The sequence below is a fragment of the Branchiostoma lanceolatum genome, chromosome 6, assembly GCF_035083965.1.
Source record: "Branchiostoma lanceolatum isolate klBraLanc5 chromosome 6, klBraLanc5.hap2, whole genome shotgun sequence".
NCBI classification, from domain to species: Eukaryota; Metazoa; Chordata; class Leptocardii; order Amphioxiformes; family Branchiostomatidae; genus Branchiostoma; species Branchiostoma lanceolatum.
Genome location: NC_089727.1, coordinates 2,195,161 through 2,209,695, shown reverse-complemented (window position 1 = coordinate 2,209,695; position 14,535 = coordinate 2,195,161). Strand labels below are relative to the sequence as shown.

At 43.4% G+C, this 14,535-nt stretch overlaps 2 protein-coding genes across 2 annotated transcripts; both read left to right on the top strand.

The window, feature by feature from the left end:
• The first annotated feature begins 16 nt into the window (after positions 1 to 16).
• On the top strand, positions 17 to 4,857 carry LOC136436153 (hydroxysteroid 11-beta-dehydrogenase 1-like protein). Its single transcript, XM_066429932.1, has 6 exons — positions 17 to 238; positions 1,525 to 1,655; positions 1,906 to 2,017; positions 2,729 to 2,956; positions 3,575 to 3,741; positions 4,147 to 4,857. Exons 1-6 carry the CDS (start codon positions 151 to 153, stop codon positions 4,333 to 4,335), a joined length of 915 nt encoding a protein of 304 aa, XP_066286029.1. The 5' UTR covers positions 17 to 150; the 3' UTR covers positions 4,336 to 4,857.
• A 506-nt stretch (positions 4,858 to 5,363) lies between these two features.
• Positions 5,364 to 12,786, top strand: LOC136436160 (hydroxysteroid 11-beta-dehydrogenase 1-like protein). Its single transcript, XM_066429940.1, has 6 exons — positions 5,364 to 5,451; positions 8,011 to 8,141; positions 8,625 to 8,736; positions 9,002 to 9,229; positions 11,813 to 11,979; positions 12,203 to 12,786. The coding sequence occupies exons 1-6, from the start codon at positions 5,364 to 5,366 to the stop codon at positions 12,371 to 12,373; spliced, it is 897 nt and encodes a 298-aa protein (XP_066286037.1). The 3' UTR covers positions 12,374 to 12,786.
• Positions 12,787 to 14,535: the final 1,749 nt, after the last annotated feature.

Sequence of the window (14,535 nt, the reverse complement as noted above, 5' to 3'; positions counted from 1 at the left end):
TCCTGTCAATAGTCTCAGCATTCGTGAGACCCTGGACTGCCGTAAAACGACAAAGGCCCCGTTTTGCGGCCCAAGCCTGAGTCCACAGCAGGTTTTTACTGTGGACCATTGTCTTACCCGTCCCCTTCCCTGTGTATATAAGCGCACACGATGGCACTCCTAGTGCGGGTTAGTCTGTTGGTGTTACTCGGTGCCGTTGCCGTCGGAATCTACTGGAACCACGATGGCTTCGATCCGGGTAAGTTGCTGTGTTGATTTACCTTTACATCGAAATGCCAATAAACAACAGCAATTTTGGTTGACCGTCGTGGATGTGTGGCACAAAATGCAATCATGTCTTGTATATGAAAAGTCTGCCGTGGATCTCTGCCGACGATTGCTTCTATATCATAACATTGACGTGAATCCTACGACAAAATAAATCGTGCATATAATGTGACATAATGGTTGGGACTTATGTTTTAGAAGATATGTTCCGTCTTACTTGATTCAGATGAGATAATCGTTTATTTAGAGGTGGGCGTGGTGGTATGTGAGGTCTCGGACAAAGACGAACAGACCTCCAGCATGGCATGGTAAGACTCAACGGTGGGAGCCGTCACAACTATGTAGCTGATGTGATGGTTTAGTCACCATCGGCAACGACGGCCAAAGAACAACAACAGGAATAATTGCTCGATTTGCCTATTATGAAATAATGAACGCCATCAATCATCAAGAATACTTGGAGTCAAGATATTGTGGTGCCTCCGGTCTGGGAATGTTGTGTATCTAAGACACGCAGGCGTGGGAATGCTTTTCCTGTGTGTTTTAGGTAACGTTACAATGTTAACAAGCAAAACATTCACACGCGTGTGTGTTTTAGGTTACTATAACTCCCGACGGGAGGCACCGTCATATCTTGACTCAAGTTTCTTGAATATTTCCCTTTTCTCAGGATTCACCGGTTACAAGTCCTGAAAGATCCTGAATGTATGGCATGGTTGACATTGTCCCTCAGAGTCTGTACGCGGTGCAACAGACTCCACGGCACGAAAATTGATCCATTACCAATAGCGACAAATGCCAGTTAAAGCCCCCCTGTCACTGGACCCCGTGGTACGCTGGCGGCGTCGCTGCGGGCGATCGAATTGACAAAGCATTAAACTAATTTCATCGAGAGAAAAAAAGATTAAAAAAAAGCTTTTTGTGTTTTGTTGTCGTTTTGGTCATACTTGTATGTTTTGAATGATATTCCAATTATAACGTGAAGGGTAACACAAATCCAGCTAAGGACGCATCGACGCCGCCAGCGTGCCGCGGATCCAGTGAGAGGGGGCTTAAGTCCAACAATACCAGGTTAAACTGGCAGTATTTGTTGCTATTGGAAACCAATACCGGACTTACCGGGAATTCATCGCCGTTGGCAAATCCGACTTTTGTTGCAGTGCGGGTTTCGTGGCTTGACACCTGACTTTTTTCCTAGGGTTATCCGGTTACAAGTGTTAAAGCTCATAATTTCGCACAATTCACATTGTTCTTCAGAATCTATACGCGGTGCAACTGTCGTCATCACGGGCTGCAGTACCGGTATCGGCGAAGAGATGGCGTACCAGTACGCCCGGCTGGGAGCAAAGATCCTCATCACAGCCAGGAGGGAGAACAGGCTGAAGGAGGTGAGAAGACTCCGTTTTGCACTGTTTAATTTTGATCAATCTTCCAAACACCACAAAAAGGAAATTCACAATGATGACTAAAACGATAGATTCGTATTTTGTTTTTACGGAGGGGAGACATGTTAAGTTTCGTTTCATATTTTTGTAATAGCTAAACTTTAGTGGAAGTAGGAGAGTCTAACTGAAACACAAGTACATGTAAGTCATGAAATGTATTTACAAACGTCTCTGGCGTTTTGTTTTCTCTTAGGTCGTAGCGAAGGCGAAGTCTCTGGGTGCCCAGGAGGCGCACTACGTGGCCGGGGACATGGGGAAGGCGGAGGACTGTGAGAGAACCATTCAAACAGCCAAGGAGAAATTCGGTAAGGCGAAAAATTCTCGGAAGAAGTTTCAGGACAGAGGGAGTAGGAGCAGACTATTTGACTAGTCTCTACCAGGGTTGCTGGTAAAATAGTATATTTGGCCAGAGGAGTCGTCCTTCCAATTTACAACCGATGGACGAATATTCAGAGACCCCATACCTTCATGAAATATCAAGAGCCTTTGTATATCTATTGTTTTATCTTGAGTCATTGAAGATACGAATAAGGTTGTAATCAAGTAGCCAGATCTATTTTAAATGGTGGAATTCTCTACCATAGTTATATGTGTGATATTCTATGTGTGAAAGTCCTTTCCCTTGGTAGAATACCATGTCTATATTTCATAATAAATCATATATAAAGGACCGGTTCAGGGTAAGTCACAAATTGACATTGATCTTCGTCTTCCCAAAACTTATCCACAAACCAAATGTCATTAAAATGCATCCAGAGGTTATCAACACAATTCGCAACACATATAGACGCACAGACACACACGCACACATACAAACACAGCCAGGCACGCCTAAAATAATACCTCCTTTTTCTTGAAGGTAATGACCGCCCAACCCTCAGACAAAACAATCCCCATATTGTAACATATTTCTATATTCGTTCAGTCCACAAAATAGTCCGGTAAAGAGAAGTATTCATGCAATAAGAAGATCTGATTGTGAAAAACGTAACCCTTAGATTTCACATCTTGTGCAGGTCGGTTGGACTACCTGGTGCTGAATCACGTGGGGTCGAGTTTCAAATCTTTTGAGGACATGTTTAGCGATCTGTGGAGGGGCAAGTCTTGGGACGACGACCCGGATATGGACTTCTTCGTGGACTTCTTAAACATCAACCTGGTCAGTTACGTCCGGCTGGCCTCCCTGGCCCTGCCTCTGCTGAAGGAGAGCAAAGGACACATCGTGGTCGTCGGGTCTTTGGGAGGTAAGATTAATAAAGAAGAGCGACTGACACATCGTGCCTAGCCTCCATTGCAGGCCTCCCAGGCGGCGCCGGCGAGGGAGCGTTGCTGGGGATGATTATGTGGGGGATATATAGGTGGCAATACGAAAGACAATAAAGATGATTTTGTATAATGTTTGATAATTCTAGTGCTATTGTATTTATTCCTATTTTTAATCATTTTATGTTATGACCTTTATCTATTATCTGTAATGTAAAAGGGCTCCATTGGAAATCAGTAACTTAGTTAACTGAAGGGACCACCCTAAAGTTTAATAAATAAAAGAGGAAACAAGACTTGTCGGTATGAAATCAATCACAAAAACCTACCTGTACAATCAATGAAAATGTGAACAAAAACTGTCACAGTTTTGTGCGTATGAGAATGAAGTGGATCCTCGTTGTAGTAAAGAGGTTGTTTTTGTCTGCGTCTGTGTCTTTGCACCTATAAATCAACATACTTTTGATGGATTTGTCTGAAATTTGGCATGTCTGTAATTAAAGAGGGTATTGAACACGTTAGCCACACCACAAACCAGACACCATAATTACTTCACAGAGAATTGTGTGCTAAAGACTGTTGCTCTTTTTTGTGGACAGGGAAGATGCCATTTCCAGGCATGAGCTTCTACAGTTCTGTGAAATTTGCGTTGGACGGGTTCTTCAGCTCCCTCCGTGTGGAACTGATGAAGGCTCAGCAGGACGTGTCCGTCACTCTCGCCGTGCTGGGTTTCATCGCCACCCCAACATTCTCCAACCATTTAAAAGTACGCAAATAGTTTTATTAGTAAACTAGTAAATTACTGTATTTTGACTTCTTTGCAGCTCAACTTGCCAGATGGTAAGGTGGTCTCGTGGTCAGAGGCTAGTAATTCACGGGGAGGTATTGTGTATTTTCTGTTTATGTCTGTATCTGTATTGATAAAGCCGATATAGCTGGTGTGTTACGCCAAAGGGCGGTTAAACCGGCTATATAAATACAGATACAGATAACCCTTATTCGGCTTCGCAGGCACGCGGCGCGGCAGCAGCTGGTTATATTAGATTGAACGACCTGTCTGTATCGGTGTTTCTACAGTTAGACATTTTCCAAATTCTATTTTCGTATAGCGTTGTTGTGTGGGGGATGTCTTCCTGCCTGTTATCCATTGTGCTCTTCTTTTTCACTCCAGACTGAGCCAGACGGTGACAAGGTACTGGAAAACTTCGCCCCGATAGACGAGACTGCCCTGACGGTTATCCGGGGAGGTGCAACCCGCGCACGGGAGATCTACTATCCCTTCCACACCTGGCCTTTTTCCAAACTGAGGGCTCTGGTGCCTGATTATATCATTGTATTATTATACAGTATCATTATATGATCACTGTTTGAGTGCTGCGTACCTAAGCACCGGACCTGAACTGGGCTTGTAAAAACGTTTCAGGTTCAGAAAAACATCGGACTGCAAAAAGCTATATCTTGCTTATATTCTCATTTTTGTTCTAAACCATCCAAAACCTTCCATAGATCGTTAGATTTGCGCTGGAAAAAGACGGATACATGTTTGCTACTGATCATGATTTTGCATGTATATTGTTCAAATTCGGGTGAAATTCATGCAAATATGAGATGATTTACGACTGGAGTTATACCATTGTGATGATGTCGGGGACATCCTGGAATGTTTAAGTTATTGATTTATCTATTCATGCTGAATCTGTATCTGTCAGGAATTTCTCAATGTAAGACACCGCTTTGTTGCTATGTATCTTAATGCGCCATAAAACACTGTCATTATGTTTCGATTGATCGAATAATACTGATATATACACGAACTGCATAGAATCTAAATCGTTGCGATGTAGAGTCCCACCAGCACGTTAATAAACTCTTATGTTGGAAATTGTGCCTCGGTGGCATCAAAATGTGGAACACAACTCGTCCATTGTATTCCATGTGCTTATTCATATTTTTTATATCGCAATAGGAATACTAGCAATACGTCGTGAATGTTTGCGTACGTCTGCTTGTGTATGACTATGTCCATTATTTCTGTGGAACTGGACCGATAGGAGAGCCAAAAAACAACATAACTAAGGTTGTGGCTACTGTCAGGATGATCCTGTATGCAGTAGAAATTTTTGCACTGCATACAGGATGATCCTGTCAGCAGTAGAAAAATCTGCACTGCTGTCAGGATCATCCTGTATGCAGTGCAAATTTTTGCACTGCTGGCAGGATCGTCCTGCCATTAGCCTTAGGCCATAACTAAACATGCGATCCAGGCCTGTCGTAAAACGACGACGTCCCCGTTTTGCGGCTCAATCGAGAGTCACTAGTATAGCAGGTGCTTGCTTCAAGTGACCTTTGTCCTACCTGCTCCTTCCTCTGTATAAACACACACACGCCATGTCGCTCCTAGTGCGGGCTAGTCTGCTGGTGTTACTCGGCGCCGTTGCCGTTGGAATCTACTGGAACTACGATGGCTTCGATCCGGGTAAGTCAGCCTTTACATTGAAACGCCAGCAAACGGCACCTTTATATTGAAAGCCTAAGGCTATTGGCAGGATCATCCTGTCAGCAGTAGAAAAAATGCACTGCTGACAGGATGATCCTGACAGCAGTGCAAATTTTTCTACTGCTGACAGGGTCGTCCTGTCAGTAGTGCAGATTTTTCCACTGCTAACGGGATTTTCTCTTTTTTAAAAGAATTTTTGGCATATGTTACTGTACCATGAACCAGCGGATATTGGTGTTTCACTGGATGTTTTACAATTTTAACTGTGTTCATCTGGGCGTAAACCGATAAGTGGAACGTATTTACATGTAAGACGATACATTAATCTTATAGTGGCGGTTTGTCTCTTATGTCCTGTTAACCCCAAAATTTCAACATGCGTCAACGTATAACGCGTTCGAACGTTACATCGAGTACATGTCCAGATGACTCCAACCCTAGGCCTACCTAACCTGGAATTCAGTCCAGAATACTATAGATTGTCGTTAGGCAGGGCGTAATAGGCCGGGCGCTCTACGGGGCGGAAGGCGTTTTCGCCTAGCGGGATCATCTTTGCCACCCGGTAGTAGTTTGCCTCGGTAGTTTGTCACAACGATCCCGTTTAAAACTCCTACCACGCGCCAGAGATTATCACTGCGGAGGAAAGTCCCTTCAGCCCCGAAGAGAGACTGACCAATCCACAGTAGACTGGATGCCAGGTTACTCCAACCATAGCCACATCAAATTGAGTACCCTAAATATACAAGCAACACGAGTCGCCACGGCTACTCCCACCCGAGCTTTCTAGAGTCTACGCTGAACTTAGCCATGAGTTACGCGTATTTGTCCCTATTGACTTGACGTGTAAGTAACACTATTAAACAGCCGTTTGTTGTCGCAACTCGGACTCACTTTATATACATATATATATATATATATGCTGAACTTGAGCAAAGTCGTTTAAACCGAGTCTTGAGAAACAGACTTTACAAAGTAAACCACCCCCCTCCCACTGGGTAAATTGATTACAGAATCTTTGCCAGGTACAATAAAGTCCATGCATTCACAGACACGTGTGATTTTGATCTAAGTACTATGAGTCGTTTGTAGTTGGAGGTTTCTAACATATGGAGGAATAGCAGGCAAACACTTGCTTTAGCAGGAAATTTAATCATAATGATCCTGTCAGAAGGAGACAAATTTTCGCTGCTGACAGGATTTTCCCTGTCAGCAGTGGAGAAATCGGCACTGCTGACAGGATGATCCTGTCAGCAGTGCAGATTTTTCCACTGCTGACAGGATCGTCCTGTCAGCAGTGCAGATTTTTCTACTGCTGACAGGATCATCCTGTCAGTAGCCACTTCCATATTGAAATGCCATCCTGTTTCAGTTCCAGGCTCTACCTTGGTGAATTTAGAGCCCGGAACTGAAACAGGATGACACTCAGGCTAGTAAACAACAGCAAGTTGTGGGAATTTTGAGGACCGTCGTGGATGTGTGGGGCAAAATACTGTCATGTCTTGTATATGAAAAGTCTGTTGTGGATCTCTGTCGACGATTGCTTCTATCATAGCCTTGACGTAAATCCTACGACAAAATATATTGTGCATAGAATGTGACATAACGATTGGGACTCGAATGTTTGACAATATAAGTTTTAGTCTTATGTTTGACAATAAATGTTCCGTCTTAGCTGATCCAGAGGAGATAATCCTTAATTTAGAAGTAGGCGTGGCGGTATGTGAGGTAATGTCAAACCAGTAGTATTGATTGTGATGTTTCTCTCTTTGATGCAGTACTTCAACAATATTGTGACTAAGTCTAACGTGGGCTAGTTTGTTGATGGTACGTCTTGCTGTAGCCGTTTCCAACGTTAGTTTAGATTCTAAGTCTTGCAGGTTGCCAAATACTTAGTCCTCAACTCGAGAAATAAAGATAGATCCGATTCAACTTCCACTACAAATACCCCCAGATGACCCCGCGAGGGGCAGAGTAATTAGGAGATCCCGGGCTAAGGCGAACAGGCCTCCGGAGCATGGCATGGTAAGACTCAACGATGGGAGCCGTCGCAACTATGCCAGGCAGGGCATTCCACTGGGGAATGGCAATGTTCTGTTTAGGAATGTTTATCGCCACTTCCGAACTCACCGTAGATTGTAGCTGATGTGATGGTTTAGTCACCGTCGGCAACGACGGCCGAAGAACAACAACAGGAATAATTGCTAGATTTACCTACTATAAAATAATGAACGTCATCAATCATCAAGAAAACTTGGAGTCAAGATATTGTGGTGCCTCCGGTCTGGGAATGTTGTGTACCTAACACATGCAGGCGTGGGAACGCTTTGTCTGTGTGTTTTAGGCAACGTTACATTGTTAACAGGAAAAACATTCACTCGCGTGTGTGTTTTAGGTAACCATATGTCCTGGCGGGAGGCACCGTCATATCTTGACTCAAATTTCGTTTCATGCTTGAATATTCCCATTTTCTCAGGATATACCGGTTACAAGTCCTTATAAAGATCCTTAATGTATAACATGGTCGACATTGTCCCGTAGAATCTGTACGCGGTGCAACAGTCGTCATCACAGGCTGCAGTACCGGCATCGGCGAAGAGATGGCGTACCAGTACGCCCGGCTGGGAGCAAAGATCCTCATCACAGCCAGGAGGGAGAACAGGCTGAAGGAGGTGAGAAGACTCCGCTTTGCACTTTTTCATTTTGATCAATCTTCCAAACACCACAAAAAACGTGTAAGGAAGTTTTGTCTTCTACCTCCGTGAAAACAAAGATACCGTTTTCAGTTTGTTTGTTTGTTTGTCTTGCTGTGTGTTCTCAGGTATTTGAATATTGTATTGATTGACAAGATGTTGGGCGGAAGATGGTGTAGCCGGAGGCTGGCAAGATTAGAAGGTTGGCCTAGACCGGGTCCAAAGTTATATTGGGAGGAAAATACACGGAGAGAATTAGCGAGTAATTTGCAATGATGAATAAAACAATAGATTAACACAAAAAAAAACTTTACTAATGGAGGCATGAGATATTCCGGTTCTTAATCTGTATATATTTCTAAATGACAAATTGCAAAGTCTAGTGGAAGTAGGAAAATCTAGCTTAGAGACTGTCATAAAATTTAAATATAGATACGTCTCTGGCGTTTGGTTTGCTCTTAGGTCGTAGCGAAGGCGAAGTCTCTGGGTGCCCAGGAGGCGCACTACGTGGCCGGGGATATGGGGAAGGCGGAGGACTGTGAGAGAACCATTCAAACAGCCAAGGAGAAATTTGGTATGGCGATAAACTATCTGAAATAAATTTTGAAAAATAGTGTGAGAAGGTATTTGATTCGGACAAGTTATCCTCCCACTTTGCAACCAACGGACGAAGCTCAACTCCAAAGACCGGCCGAAGCCTTAGACCAAATATTTCCCATATTTCGGCTTGTGTCCATTTTTTTTCAATTTGCAAAGAGGCTTGGAAAAGATTAGTATTTGTTCAATAAGGAAATTTCATTGTGAAAAAGTAAACCTATACGATTTCACATCTTGTCCAGGTCGGTTGGACTACTTGGTACTGAATCACTTGGGGTCAAGGTTCAAATCTACTGAGGACGTGTTTATCGATATGCGCAGGGGCAAGTCATGGGACCAGGACCCGGATATGGACTTCTTCGTGGACTTCTTAAACATCAACCTGGTCAGTTACGTCCGGCTGGCCTCCCTGGCCCTGACTCTGCTGAAGGAGAGCAGCGGACACATCGTGGTCATCGGTTCTATAGGAGGTAAGATTGGTTAGAAGGGCAAAGAATACACCGTGGGAATCGGGTCTATATATAGGAGGTAAGATTGGTAGAGAAGAGTAAAGGATACACCGTGGTCATCCGGTCTATAGGAGGTAAGATTGATTAGAAGAGCAAAGGATACACCCTGGGAATCGGTTCTATAGGAGGTAAGATTGGTTAGAAGGGCAAAGAATACACCCTGGGAATCGGGTCTATATATAGGAGGTAAGATTGGTAGAGAAGAGTAAAGGATACACCGTGGTCATCCGGTCTATAGGAGGTAAGATTGATTAGAAGAGCAAAGGATACACCCTGGGAATCGGTTCTATAGGAGGTAAGATTGGTTAGAAGGGCAAAGAATACACCCTGGGAATCGGGTCTATATATAGGAGGTAAGATTGGTAGAGAAGAGTAAAGGATACACCGTGGTCATCCGGTCTATAGGAGGTAAGATTGATTAGAAGAGCAAAGGATACACCCTGGGAATCGGTTCTATAGGAGGTAAGATTGGTTAGAAGGGCAAAGAATACACCCTGGGAATCGGGTCTATAGGAGGTAAGATTGGTAAAGAAGAGCAAAGGATACACCGTGGGAATCGGCTCTATAGGAGGTAAGATTGGTAAAGAAGAGCAAAGGATACACCGTGGTCATCGGGTCTATAGGAGGTAAGATTGGTAAAGAAGAGCAAAGGATACACCGTGGTCATCGGCTCTATAGGAGGTAAGATTGGTAAAGAAGAGCAAAGGATACACCGTGGTCATCGGCTCTATAGGAGGTAAGATTGGTAAAGAAGAGCAAAGGATACACCGTGGTCATCGGCTCTATAGGAGGTAAGATTGGTAAAGAAGAGCAAAGGATACACCGTGGTCATCGGCTCTATAGGAGGTAAGATTGGTTAGAAGAGCAAAGGATACACCCTGGGAATCGGGTCTATAGGAGGTAAGATTGGTTAGAAGAGCAAAGGATACACCCTGGGAATCGGGTCTATAGGAGGTAAGATTGGTAAAGAAGAGCAAAGGATACACCCTGGGAATCGGGTCTATAGGAGGTAAGATTGGTTAGAAGAGCAAAGGATACACCCTGGGAATCGGGTCTATAGGAGGTAAGATTGGTAAAGAAGAGCAAAGGATACACCGTGTCATCGGGTCTATAGGAGGTAAGATTGGTAAAGAAGAGCAAAGGATACACCGTGGTCATCGGGTCTATAGGAGGTAAGATTGGTTAGAAGAGCAAAGGATACACCGTGGTCATCGGCTCTATAGGAGGTAAGATTGGTAAAGAAGAGCAAAGGATACACCGTGGTCATCGGCTCTATAGGAGGTAAGATTGGTAAAGAAGAGCAAAGGATACACCGTGGTCATCGGGTCTATAGGAGGTAAGATTGGTTAGAAGAGCAAAGGATACACCCTGGGAATCGGGTCTATAGGAGGTAAGATTGGTAAAGAAGAGCAAAGGATACACCGTGGGAATCGGGTCCATAGGAGGTAAGATTGGTAAAGAAGAGCAAAGGATACACCGTGGTCATCGGCTCTATAGGAGGTAAGATTGGTAAAGAAGAGTAAAGGATACATCGTGTCATCGGGTCTATAGGAGGTAAGATTGGTTAGAAGAGCAAAGGATACACCGTGGTCATCGGCTCTATAGGAGGTAAGATTGGCAAAGAAGAGCAAAGGATACACCGTGGTCATCGGGTCTATAGGAGGTAAGATTGGCAAAGAAGAGCAAAGTATACACCGTGGTCATCTTCTTTGGTTAAACTCTCTTCAGGCCACACTGATGTGATGATACGGATGTCAGCATGACATCCCCTGTGCAATGCAAAATTGATGCGAGCGTGACAAAAGAATAAAACATAAGAATTCTTTTCTTACTTCATTATGAAATCTAAGTGATCAGGAAGGTTTTACAATACTGAAAATACAACTCAACATGCTGTAATAAACCAAGATGTGTGACGAAAGACAGTCCAAAGGAAACAAGAGGAGTTGGTTTGCAATCACTCATAAAAACATTCATCCATAATCGACAAAAGTGTGAACAAAATCAAAACTAACACAGTTTTTTAAGTATGAGAATAAAGTGAACCCTCGTAGTAGTAAAGAGCAAACAAGTCTGGCGACTGTCATTGTGTTGCTGTAAGTCTACAACACTTCAAAGAGATATAATTTTTCTAATGTATTTATTTCTATTTATACAGCTTCACAGATTTAAAATCTGTGAGTAGCCGGCAACAGAAACCTAGTTTCTCTACAGGGCCGGCTCCTCAATAAATATACAATACAACTGACAATGGATATAGGAAAAGCAATACTCTTTTGTATCCGTTAACTGTACTTGTTATTTTGTTTTGTTGCGACCTGTACTGTGGTAGAAATGTGCAATAAAGGTCTTCATTCATTCATTAATGAGAGTAAATAAAACAGCGATAAAACTGCACCACAAATTTAGAGGTAATAAAAAAAAACAAGAGAAAAACAAGAGGTATGATATCAAGCTACAAGCCAGATAAAAACTGCCTGCATGGTGTTGAAGTAGATGGTGGTTTCACTGAAGCTTGGCACCATTTTTCTGTTTTGTGGACAGGAAAGGTACCGTCTCCGAACTTGAGCTTCTACAGCTCTGTTAAGTTCGGTCTTGACGGGTTCTTCAGCTCCCTCCGTGTGGAACTGATGAAGGCTCAGCAGGACGTGTCCGTCACTCTCGCCGTGCTAGGATTCATCGCCACGCCAACATTCTCTAACCATTTAAAAGTACGTTAATATTTTCACTGGGTCGTTACGTTATCAAATTACTATATATTGACTTCTTTGTGGCTAGAGGTGACTAATTCAAGGGGAGATATTGTTTATAGTCCGTCTATTTGTGTTTTCACAGTTACATATTTTCCAAATACTATTTTCATATACCGTAACGGGTGAATACGTAGCACAGGAGTTGTGTTTAGGCCTTTGTGTTTTTCTTTTTTTACTCCAGACTGAGCCAGACGGTGACAAGGTACTGGAAAACTTCGCCCCGATAGACGAGACTGCCCTGGCGGTTATCCGGGGCGGGGCGACCCGCGCACGGGAGATCTACTATCCCTTCTACACCTGGCCTTTTTCCAAACTGAGGGCTCTGATGCCTGAACTGTTAACGTTCGATTAAGTCATTGGCACTGTTAATAAACTTCCGAAAGTGTGATGGTCCAAGTTGGCGGACATATGACGTCAGAAATCAACACGGTGGCGCATCTTCAAGGGTAAACAGAATAGGCATTTACTGAGGAAAATCTGCAATGACTTCTTTGTATACATGTTAAGATTGTGTTTAAGAATTCTCTCCAAGCAGGTCTGGCTTTAATTAGTGTTTGACGCATGCTGCTGTCTATCTCCTCCATTCTTCCTAGGGCAATTGCGAACAACCAAATAAACGTATAAAAATCATCATAAGCACGCTTAAACCACTGACCCTACATCTGCTTGGAAGTAAGTTACGACTGGAGCTATGCCCTCGTGTTGATATCGGGACGTCCTTGGATGTTTTAACGCTGAATCCACGCTCCTCCGCAGTGTGCTAATAAACAGTCATGTTCCAACACTGAATGCGTATGCGAGTCTTTTCTATAATAGGGAAAGGAAAGGGAAAGGAATGAATGAATGGTTTTTATTTGATCATTTTGATTGGATGTCTGAAAGTACCTCGCAGCCATAGGCTGAATTGCGTACTTTTTACATTGTGTTACATAAAAAACTGATGACATTAGGCAAAACGGTAACAATATCATCACTCCAATGCAACATTAATACATTCTAAAATCGCAGGTAAACACTACCTTAAAACAGGTAGGTTGAAGACGGATACGTCGGGATTTGTAAAATACAAACATAATTATCATATATATATACTAAGTAACAGGGTAACTTCTATAGCTGGCGATCATAGCAATCAATATGTCGGAGTTCTGTTACTGAGTCTGTTCATTTAAAAGGGTCGTCATGAATGGTATGGGACTGTTCTGGTATCTTTTTGTCCTTGCTCTTATGGTGGCCAGAAGGTCTTTGTTTCTAGTGTCTCTTAAACTGATTTCGCCCCGGGTAGGTGGGAACCAGTCCCTGAATGTCTCGGTCTCAATCAGTCTCTTTGCAAAGTTGAGGCATAGGTCACGGTGCCGGGCGTCTAACGTAGGCAAGTCCAAGGTGCTGCACGCTTCCCTGTAGGATGTGTAGGCAGGGCCAAGCATTATCCGACAGGCTCTTCTCTGAAGGGTTTCGATCCTGGCACTACTGGCGCCTGGGTTCGTCACACAGATGGTCCTGGGAAGGAGAACATATATTTTCCGCTGGAAGAAGCAAACTGTCCCGGGAACGTGTTGATTATTGGCGGGAATGCCAAACTCGCTCCCGTAGCAAACTCCCTTCCGTGGCAAACTCCCTTCCGTGGCAAACTCCCTTCCGTGGCAAACTCCCTTCCGTGGCAAACTCCCTTCCGTGACATAACTCCTCTTTGTGAAGGGATAATCTAACAGCGCCAACAATAAGGTACTTTGTAAATCTTCGTTTCTTAGAACCGTTGTCACCATTGTACAGCATTTTACCCCTCAAAATCGTCAACTTGCGTCTTGTTTTAGGTCGTGCTAGTTAGAAGAAATAACGGTCCTGGTTAACTATAGAATATCGCCCATACTGGCGTGCAAACATAACTACTGAGGATCTGTCAACAAAGAAAAAAAGAAAACAGACAGCTGTAAATTACAGAAAGTTTATTTTGTTGAGCTTGATCTGACATAAATTTATTTCTAAGCCCACGATTTAAACCTATGGCTTCTCCGGGGCGCTGGGTACGAGCGTGCGCTGAATCTGTCAAGAACTTCTCAATTAAAGACAGCGCTTGGTCGCTATGTATCTTAAGCTTAAGGCGTCACAATTCGCCACAAGACACTGTCGTTTCATTTTGTTAGATCAAACAATACTAATGCATACACGAACTACATTAGGATACACTCGTTATCGTTGAGAGCCCAACCAGTCTCCACAAATACGGTACTAAACTCTTATGTTGGAAACGTAATCAAAGTGGGCGTGTGTGCTTGTCGTATTGTGGTAGACAAACTCGTCAATCGTCAAAGATGTTTCCTAGGATTATCTAAGCTCATTTCATGAAATACTAGGAATACTAGCAACATGTCTTGCTATTGATAATGTGTGTGTGTGTGTGTGTGTGTGTGTGTGTGTGTGTGTGTGTGTGTGTGTGTGTGTGTGTGTGTGTGTGTGTGTGTGTGTGTATACATCGGTCTGAGCCCAGTTAGACGAACGCAGTTGAAATTTGAG